This window comes from Nerophis ophidion, linkage group LG14 (assembly GCF_033978795.1).
Source record: "Nerophis ophidion isolate RoL-2023_Sa linkage group LG14, RoL_Noph_v1.0, whole genome shotgun sequence".
In the NCBI taxonomy this organism is placed as follows: Eukaryota; Metazoa; Chordata; class Actinopteri; order Syngnathiformes; family Syngnathidae; genus Nerophis; species Nerophis ophidion.
In genome coordinates, this window is record NC_084624.1 from 13618757 (window position 1) to 13629984 (window position 11228).

General features: G+C 39.8%; 1 protein-coding gene across 1 annotated transcript in view; it reads right to left on the reverse strand.

Moving 5' to 3' along the window:
- Positions 1–11228, reverse strand: part of gk5 (glycerol kinase 5) — a 48490-nt gene that overhangs the window by 30433 nt on the left and 6829 nt on the right. The window contains exons 3-6 of the mRNA XM_061919894.1: positions 7066–7141; positions 2077–2170; positions 1839–1970; positions 111–186 (exon numbers count right to left, since the gene is read on the reverse strand). Of these exons, the coding sequence (XP_061775878.1) occupies positions 111–186; positions 1839–1970; positions 2077–2170; positions 7066–7141 (378 nt within the window). The remainder of the gene's footprint in view (positions 1–110; positions 187–1838; positions 1971–2076; positions 2171–7065; positions 7142–11228) is intronic.

The window sequence follows — 11228 nt, forward strand, 5'->3', positions numbered from 1 at the left end:
GGTGACACAAATAGATAAACGCATGATGAACCTGAAGCAAAATCAATTTGGAAAAATCCAACAAAGAAGCGGTTCTTTTTGTAAGGTTTATGTTAAAATAGCTAACCTACCTTTAGTCAGTTTAAACAAGAGCCACGTGTCAATCGTTCCAAAGCAGCAATTTCCTTCATCCACAGCTTGAGATACCTACAGAAACACCCACAGGAAGTGGATCAATTATTTATCAGTAATTGAAAACGTTGCCATTTGCAGCAGTGGCTCGAGGAAACTTCCACTGTCTAATACATTGTGCTATTTGTTGTGGGCCGCCACAAATAACCGCAATGAACAGATATAATCTACTTGTGGTGTACACTGTAACTTCCAAGGCGGTAAGCATTAAAACTGTCAGGAGTAATGCACTTATTCAGTCATCAGATACATGGGAAGTATCTCTGGAGGCAGGGAGATCCAGACATGCAGGGTACTTCCAAAAGTTGTAAAAGGCAAGGTGTGGAAACATGCAGCTAGGGCTGGGCGATATATCGATTTGCTCGATATATCGCAGGTTTGTCGATATAGAAAATTACTTTTTATTGTGATATTCGAGTGTAAGTTCTCATGCAGTTGGTTATAGCTGCTGGCATTACACTACAGGCTCTTCTCAATTTTGGTTGTCTCTCCTTCTCACAGACAGCAAGCGCACCTTCTTACATACGTATACGCCCTCGCGGAGCAGAGAGGTAGCAGCATGGGTAACGTTAGCTGTGAGGCGAGTGGTAATACGAGAGAAAGAAGGTGCGAATCTGATAACAAATGAAGAAAGAATAATTCCCAAGAAAAACAGCAGGGGTCCATCGTCTGCCATTGGTTTGGCTTCAAGTGGGAGCAGACAACCATAATTTGTCAAGTGTGGGGCAAAAGCGCTGTTACAAAAAGTAGCATTGTTGCTAATATGTCGCATCATTTGAAAAGTCACCTGCTAGAGAATGAAGAGTGCTTACTCTGCATATCAACATCTCCTTTCGGTGTCACACCAACAAAATGCCGAGGCAATCATTTCCACATCAACATCTACTGTGTAAGATTTAATCGGATTTAGCAATTAGGAGTGACAGATTGTTTGGTAAACGTATAGCATGTTCTATATGTTATAGTTATTTGAATGACTCTTACCATAATATGTTACGTTAACATACCAGGCACCTTCTCAGTTGGTTATTTATACGTCATATAACGTACACTTATTCAGTCTGTTGTTCACTATTCTTTATTTATTTAAAATTGCCTTTCAAATGTCTATTTTTGGTGTTGGGTTTTATCAAATAAATTTCCCACAAAAATGCGACTTATACTCCAGTGCGACTTATATGTTTTTTCCCTTCTTTATTATGCATTTTTGGCAGGTGCGACTTATACTGCGGAGCAACTTATACTCCGAAAAATATGGTAATATTTAACGTGCAATAATTGGGTTCAGAAAATGTAGAGTTGGATTGCACAAAAATATTTAAATTGCCAAAAATGTGCCGACGAGAGTGGAGGCCGTGTTTACTTCCATAAACACTACAGGACGTCATGCAGGTCGGATTGCATTCACATCAGATATCTTTTTAAAAAGATGGCCTTTGACAACAAAGTCTGAATTGAACATCGGAACCCTGCAGTGTGAACATAGACTTACACTTTCCTTTCCACTGTAAATCTTCCATCCATCCATTTTCCTACCGCTTGTCCCTTTTAGGGTCGCGGGGGGTGCTGGAGACTATCTTTCCTCAAGTTAAAAACATGTTTTTGTTGTCTACACCTACTGTAGTAAGCATGATGTTTAGAAAATGTGTCAAAGTTAATACACTCACCTGTTTGTAGTGCTTCAGTGCCCAGACAAGGCGGAAAGTGACATGTTGAGTGGAAAAGACGACCAGACTCGCTGCAAGTAAGCGCTTCTGCCTGGTCAGGAAGTAGAGCACCTTCATCACACCGTGGATGGCCTGAATGTGGCCAAAAACCAAGCGGTTCCTAGTCAACAGTGCTCAAATTCAACTCCATTTTATATTTTTGCTTCTGTCTCTTTTTAGCTATCAGATGGAGACTCACTTTCATAGTGCAAGATCTGTTCCAGGAATTCACGAGGTCTGCTGCTCTCTGGTCCTGCCAGGTGATAAAATTATGGAAAGGAACCCCAGTTCTCCTGGGAATTAGGCAACGAGCAATCAGAACCAGAGAAGTGCAGTGCATCTGAAAAGTATTCACTGTGTTTCACTTTATCTATACTTTCTCATGTTCCAACCTTATTCCAAAATTGGAATACATTCTTTTTTGCCTTCAAAATTCTACACGCAATACCCCATAATGACAATGTAAAAGTAGTTGTTTTTTTTAAAAATTGTTTTGTACATTTATTTAAAGTAATAAACACAAACATGTACATAAGTATTGACAGCCTTTACCCAATACTTAGTTGATGCACCTTTGGCAGCAATGCCAGCCTCAAGTCTTTTTGAATACGATGCCACAAGCTTGGCACACCTATCTTTGGGCACTTTCAAACATTCCTCTTTGCAGCACCTCTCAAGCTCCATCAGGTTGGATGGGAAGTGTTGGTTTTCATCCAGGATGTCTCTGTACATTGTTGCATTTATCCTAGTCTACAGGGAGGTGACTAAGACCATGGGCACTCTGCCAGAGCTATTGCATTCCTCTGTGGAGAGAGGAGAACCTTCCAGAAGGACAATCCACCAATCAGGTCTGTATAGCAGAGTGGCCAAACAGAACTTAGTCAAAATTCACCTAAAAGACTCTCAGATCATGAGAAACTAAATTATCTGGTCTAATTAGACAAATATTGAAGTTTTTGGAGTGAATGCCAGGCATCATGTTTGAAGAAAACCAGGCACCGCTCATCACCAGGCCAATACCATCCCTCCAGTGAAGCATGGGGGTGGCAGCGTCATGCGGTGGTGATGCTTTTCAGTGGCAGGAAGAGGGAGACGAGTCAGGATAGAGGGAAAGATGAATGCAGAAATGCAGGGAGACATCCTGGGGGAAAACCAACACTTCTCTTCTAATCCGATGGAGCTTGATACTGTAGGTGCTGCAAAGACGAAGGGTTGAAAGTGCCCAAATATAGGTGTGCCAAGCTTGTTACATCAAATGCAAAAAGACTTGAGGCTGGAATTGCTGCCAAAGGTGCATCAACAAAGTATTGAGCAAAGGCTGGCAATACTTATGCATGTGATTTTTATTTCTTTTGTATTCGTACAATCACAAAATAAAAATAAAAACACCGTATTTTTCGGATTATAAGTCGCAGTTTTTTTCATAGTTTGGCCAGGGGTGCGACTTATGCTCTGGAGCGATTTATGTGCGAAATTATTAACACAATACTGTTAGGGTTGGGTATCGAGTATCGATTGGAACCTGGACTAACTTTCCGATTCTCCCGGTATCGTTCAAAAGTTTAAATTCCGATTCCTAGTTTCGATACCCACTCCGCCGACTGGAAAAAAAAAAAATGTCCGCCGACCCGGAAGAAGAAGCCGTTGAACACCAACGAAGAAGTGAAGTGAAGTGAATTATATTTATATAGCACTTTTTCTCTAGTGACTCAAAGCGCTTTACATAGTAAAACCCAATATCTAAGTTACATTTAAACCAGTGTGGGTGGCACTGGGAGCAGGTGGGTAAAGTGTCTTGCCCAAGGACACAACGGCAGTGACTAGGATGGCGGAAGTGGGAATCGAACCTGCAACCCCCAAGTTGCTGGCACGGCCAATATACCAACCGAGCTATACCGAGCCGCCCATCGCCGGAAGTGTTAGCATAGCCGAGCCTATGTAGCCGAGCGAGTCAGTCAAGCATGGTTAACGGTCATCGGCGTTCGAAAGTGTGGCTTTATTTTACAAAAAAAAAAGAAATATCGGCCAAATGCAACACGTGCGACAGCACTGTTTCGTGCTTAGGAGGGTGCACGTCGAACATGATGAAGCACCTCCGATTTCATGGAGTACAAATAAATGCATGTCCCGTCTTCGACGCGCTGCGCCGACCGTCCTCCTCAGCCTCTTCCTCCGGCTCCGGCTCCGACGCCCAGCCTGGCACCTCGGTGACTGCACTGCAGTCCGAATTTGGTAAGTAAAACAATATATATGCAATAAATAATGTGTTTTGCGCCAACTTTGCGGCAGCTAACAAATTATCCCACGTATTTTTTCATAGACAATTTACAACCTGCTAGCCAGGTTCAACGATGTGCTCAGCGTACTCCGTTCACCGTAGCTGCAATGGGGAAGATTTCGGTGCCACAGACGGAAGAGTTTTTTTTGACCATGCCTTTTTATTTTATTATTATTATTTTTTTTAAACGAAGAATCGGAATCGGAATCGTTCGAATTCAAACGATACCCAACCCTAATTACTGTAAAATATCAAATCATATTATTTATCTCATTCACGTAAGAGTTTAGGCATGTATCAGGAATCGTCTCACACACACACGTCAACGTCAACATATTTAGCGATTAGGAGTGACAGATTGTTTGGTAAACGTATAACACGTTCTATATGTTATAGTTATTTGAATGACTCGTACCATAATATGTTACGTTAACATACCAGGCATGTTCTCAGTTGGTTATTTATGTGTCATATAACGTACACTTATGTATCCTGTTGTTTACTATTCTTTACTTATTTTAATTGCCTTTCAAATGTCTATTCTTAGTGATTAATTTTATCAAATACATTTACCCCCAAAAATCAATTAATGTTTATTTATACAGCCCTAAATCTCAAGTGTCTCAAAGGGCTGCACAAACCACTACGACATCCTCGGAATAACCCACATAAGGGGAAGGAAAACTCACACCCAGTGGGCAAGGAGAACTCACACCCAGTGGGACGTCGGTGACAATGCTGACAATGAGAACCTTGGAGAGGACCACATATGTGGGCAAACCCCCCCCCTGTGAATTAGTGAAGTGAATTATATGTATATAGCGCTTTTCTCTAGAGACTCAAAGCGCTTTACATAGTGAAACCCAATATCAAAGCTACATTTAAACCAGTGTGGGTGGCACTGGGAGCAGGTGGGTAAAGTGTCTTGCCCAAGGACACAACAGCAGTGACTAGGATGGCGGAAGCGGGAATCGAACCTGCAACCCTCAAGTTGCTGGCACGGCCGCTCTACCAACCGGGCTATGCCGCCGCCTTTAGGGGACCGAAAGCAATGGATGTCGAGCGGGTCTAACATGATACTGTGAAAGTTCAATCCATAATGGATCCAACACAGCCGCGAGAGTTCAGTTCAAAGCGGATCCAAAACAGCAGCGAGAGTCCCATCCACAGGAAAATGTGACTTATACTCTAGTGCGACTTATGTATGTTTTTTTTCCCCCTTCTTTGTTATGCATTTTCGGCCGGTGCGACTTATAATCCGAAAAATGTGGTATTTACACAATGTGGTATTGTGAGTAGAAGTTTGAGGACAAACATGAATGTATTCCATTTTGGAATAAGGCTGTAAAATAACAAACATGTGGATGCACCGTTAATATGGTCAGTGGAGATTATTTGAGTTCTAAGTAGGCCTGGGCGATATGGTCGGAAAATAAAAGCTCCGATTTTTTCGCAAAAAAGTCCTTCCTAAATTTTTAAAGAAACCATTGAATACAAATAACAGAGATACTTGGATTATTGCAGTGGTTCTCAACCTTTTTTCAGTGATGTACCCCCTGTGAAAATGTTTTTAACTCAAGTACCCCCTTAATCAGAGCAAAGCATTTTTGGTTGAAAAAAAAAGATAAATAAGTAAAATACAGCACTATGTCATCAGTTTCTGATTTATTAAATTGTATAAGAGTGCAAAATATTGCTCATTTGTAGTGGTCTTTCTTGAACTATTTGGAAAAAAATATATAAAAATAACTAAAAACTTGTTGAAAAATAAACAAGTGATTCAATTATAAATAAAGATTTCTACACATAGAAGTAATCATCAACTTAAAGTGCTCTCTTTGGGGGTTGTAATAGAGATCCATCTGGATTCATGAACTTCATTCTAAACATTTCTTCACCAAAAACAAATCTTTAACATCAATATTTATGGAACATGTGCACAAAAAATCTAGCTGTCAACGCTGAATTTTGAATTGTTGCATTTCTTTTCACAGTTTATGAACTTACATTCATATTTTGTTGAAGTAGTATTCAATAAATATATTTATAAAGTATTATTGAATTGTTGCTATTTTATAAATATTTTTTAAATAATCTCACGTACCCCTTGGCATACCTTCAAGTACCCCTAGGGGTACTCGTAACCCATTTTGAGAACCAATGCATTATTGGATCAAAAACTAGTAGATTGAAATGACACTGCATCTTACTATAATTATAATTATAATTTGAACAAGGTTATTTTAAGACCAGATACAAATTGTACTTTTAATGGAATCATTTTCATAGAAAAAAATCAAAAGCTTCCTCTGGAAAGCAATACTTCTGTCTTGAATAAAATAATTATGTTGGCCAAAATGTAGCATTACGCATTACATGCAAATAAGTACTTATCTCCAACATTGAGATGAATAAAGTGAAAACTGCAAACATTGATGACTATAGTTTGTTTACGAATGCAGAAATGTATCGATCGTTCTCCACTCTGCTTTCTTCTCATTAGTCATACCTTCTGTAAACGTTCCATCACAGTAGGGCGCTTTTTAGCCCTTGTTTGTTTATTGTTTTGGTCTTGTTCGCCTCCTAAACAGCTGTATTTCCCTCACTCCAACGGAGACTTTGCTTTCATATGCATGCGTAAGTTAATCGTGCTGCAACCTTTTTTAAATACACTCTGCAGCGTGCAGTCCTTTCTTCCATGCACTAAAACAAAACCAAAGTGCTTCTCTTTTCTTTGGAACAAACGCCTCGCTCTTGTAAGCGTTAGCATTATCCATGTTTTTGCTAAAGTGGGTGTGCCAGAGGTTTTTGAGTGGCAAAAAGAAATGTTTTTTTTTAATTGTCTGCAACAAAAAACGTGAATATAAGGATAAAAATTATATATCGGCCAGGCCTAGTTCTAAATGGTACCTGTCCCATGTTGTAAAGGTGGCTCGCTGGGTAGAGATGCCAAGGGCCTTAATCTGAGCCATTTGGACTCCTGCATCTGTATTAAACAAAGCATGATTTATTTTCTCGCCCAGCTCAACCTATTTACATTGTGATATGCTGCATAATTGAGTTTGAGTATATTTAGAACATGCAAGCACACAACATGATACATCGCAATTTCCAGTTTCTCTTTCTAACATGTTCAAAAAGCAGTAGGAAGAAGCAGAGCTTATTTAGTCCTACCCCTTTTCTTTTACATAAGAGTTGCTAAAACTTTTGTTCACTTCCTGTTCTCAATTTATTCACAATATACTCCTTAAGTAATCACAATATACTCCTTAAGTAATCACAATATAAATAAATAAATAAATAAATAGCAATTGGTGAACTAAGTTGTATTTCATATGATTATTTTGAGACTGAAAAAATGGATGGATGAAATACATTCAGACTGTTTATCATGGTTCTTCTTCTTTGTACTTTGTAAAAACTTCCAGTTTGAAGGGTTTCTTGAAGTGGATCATATTAGTATATTGTTTGATTTCTTTCCTTAATGCATTCCATAAATTAATTCCACATACAGACATACTGAAGGACTTAAGTGTTGTACGTGCATACAAATGTGTTAAATTACATTTTTCTGTAAGATTATATTTCTCTTTTTTTTTGGGAAGAATTGTTGTATATTCTTGGGTAGCAGATTATAGTTTGCTTTGTGTATAGTTTTAGCTGTTTGCAACCTCACTATATTGTGGAATTTCAGTATCTTTGATTCAATAAATAAAAGGATTTGTATGTTCTCTATATCCAACATTATGTATTATTCTAACTGATCTTTTTTCCAACACAGTTAGTGAATGTAGTGTACTTTTGTAATTATTTGCCCATCTTTCTACACAGTAACTCAGATATGGTAACACGAGTGAGCATTGGAGAATATGAAATGATTTTTGGTCAAGAACATCTTTTGCTTTATTCATTATACGGTATTAGCTTTCACTGCTATGCTGATGACACCCAACTCTACATGCCCCTAAAGCTGACCAACACGCCGGATTGTAGTCAGCTGGAGGCGTGTCTTAATGAAATTAAACAATGGATGTCCGCTAACTTTTTGCAACTCAACGCCAAAAAACGGAAATGCTGATTATCGGTCCTGCTAGACACCGACCTCTATTTAATGATACAACTCTAACATTTGACAACCAAACAATTAAACAAGGTGACACGGTAAAGAATCTGGGTGTTATCTTCGACCCAACTCTCTCCTTTGAGTCACACATTAAAAGCGTTACTAAAACAGCCTTCTTTCATCTCCGTAATATCGCTAAAATTCGCTCCATTCTGTCCACTAAAGACGCTGAGATCATTATCCATGAGTTTGTTACGTCTCGTCTCGATTACTGTAACGTATTATTTTCGGGTCTCCCCATGTCTAGCATTAAAAGATTACAGTTGGTACAAAATGCGGCTGCTAGACTTTTGACAAGAACAAGAAAGTTTGATCACATTACGCTTGTACTGGCTCACCTGCACTGGCTTCCTGTGCACTTAAGATGTGACTTTAAGGTTTTACTACTTACGTATAAAATACTACACGGTCTAGCTCCATCCTATCTTGCCGATTGTATTGTACCATATGTTCCGGCAAGAAATCTGCGTTCAAAGGACTCCGGCTTATTAGTGATTCCCAAAGCCCAAAAAAAGTCTGTGGGCTATAGAGCGTTTTCATTTCGGGCTCCAGTACTCTGGAATGCCCTCCCGGTAACAGTTCGAGATGCCACCTCAGTAGAAGCATTTAGGTCTCCCCTTAAAACTCATTTGTATACTCTAGCCTTTAAATAGACTCCCTTTTTCGACCAGTTGATCTGCCGTTTCTTTTCTTTTTCTCCTATGTCCCACTCTCCCTTGTGGAGGGGGTCCGGTCCAATCCGGTGGCCATGTACTGCTCGCCTGTGTATCGGCTGGGGACATCTTTGCGCTGCTGATCCGCCTCCGCTTGGGATGTTTTCCTGCTGGCTCCGCTGTGAACGGGACTCTCGCTGCTGTGTTAGATCCGCTTTGGACTGGACTCTTGCGACTGTGTTGGATCCAATATGGATTGAACTTTCACAGTATCATGTTAGACCCGCTCGACATCCATTGCTTTCCTCCTCTCCAAGGTTCTCATAGTCATCATTGTCACCGACGTCCCACTGGGTGTGAGTTTTCCTTGCCCTTATGTGGGCCTACCGAGGATGTCGTAGTGGTTTGTGCAGCCCTTTGAGACACTAGTGATTTAGGGCTATATAAGTAAACATTGATTGATTGATTATTGACGTGTTTCCTGCTAATTTATGTTGTGTATTTTTTTTTACATGAGATGTCCAGTTCAATTATTATCAATCATTATACCTAGAAATTAGGTTTCATTTAAACTTTCAATTTCTATTCCGTCTATTTGAATTTGTGTTTGACTTTCTCATCTACTGTTACCAAAAATAAGTATTTTAGTTTTACTGAGATTCAACAATAGTCTTTTTTTGTCAAACCATCTTTTTAATTTGCTCATTTCTTCTGTTATTATTTGTATTATCTTCTGTGTGTTCTCGCCTGAACAAAACGCTGTTGTATCATGGAAATTGTAATGGACTGAAGCCCAGTAGGGATGTTCACTGCACGGGGAGTATTTTGCAACTCAATTCTTTTTTGTATATTCACAAAACTAAAAGTAGCTACTTCCTGCAAAAGGATATTGAGAATTATAATCAGTAGGGGAGTAACAGTACACAAAAATTTCAGTTCGGTACGTAACTCGGTTTAGAGGTCACGGTTCAGTTCATTTTCAGTACAGTAAGATAATTTACCAAATTTGTAAACAATGGCATAACAAACATATACACACATGGTCCATTGCCAAGGTTAATGTGGTCAACGTAGATAAAATAAAAACTAAATGAGATAAGGCTCAGAATGGTTTCTTAACAAAACCTTTCTACATATAAAGTGCTTTTTTTGGATTGATTCATTGAGACTTTTATTAGTAGATTGTACAGTACAGTCCATAAGCAGTACAATTGACCACTGAATACAAACACCCCAATAAGTGTTTCAACTTTACAGTAAGAGGATATATGGGCTTATTGTTCTTCCCCCATAGAAGTGGGTCAAAATCTAGTTTTTAATGCAATACAGCAACCCCCTGCTACCCCGAACGGGACCAACGGTAGAAAAATGGATGGATGGATGGTCTAAAATCTGCTGCTATAAAAACATTTTTTATTGCTTCAGCCCTGCCTGACTCGCCGAGGAGAGGCTGCTTGAATGCGGTGGTGACGCTTCAAAGGAGTTAGCATGTTTGACGTGTTGGCAGAAGCGTACCCTACTGCTGCTGAACAATGTCGGAAAACCTCCGTCCTCCATTGTTGTATCGCAATGCGCGGCCAAAGTGTTCCCAAACGGGAGATGTTAACGAGGCAGGAGGGTCTTCCAGCTTGGCTTTTGCATGTTGTCTTAGCCCGGTCGCTGCTAGCCTGCCGTGTGTTGTGCCTCGCTCTGCATTGTTTACACAACCTGCGGTGCGCTACCTGATATGTCCGTGTGGAAACTCGTTCGGTACACCTCCGAACCGAACCCCCGTACCGAAATGTTTCAGTACAAATACACCCACAGTTAAGGAATGCAGCACTGACTTGTAGTGCCAATTAGCCAGGAGCTCAGTAGTTGGGCGACATGCATCGACATCCGGGCTGTTCTGCATAGCATGGTTACTTTAACTCAAATTGAAAAAAAAAACATTTTTGTTACGAGACTACACATCTTACATTCAGTGTTTCAGTATCTTTAATATGGATATACACTTGCATGAATGTTAAAATGTTTCCTGTACAGCTAAATAAGTGTTTTGTCTGGAACTGAATATTCTAAATCAGGGGTCACCAACGCGGTGCCCGCGGGCACCAGGTCGCCCGTAAGGACCAGATGAGTCGCCCGCTGGCCTAATCTAAAAATAGCTCAAACAGCAGCATTTACCAGTGAGCTGCCTCTATTTTTTAATCTGTATTTATTTACTAGCAAGCTGGTCTCGCTTTGCTCGACATTTTTGATTCTAAGAGAGACAAAACTCAAATAGAATTTGAAAATCCAAGAAAATATTTTAAAGA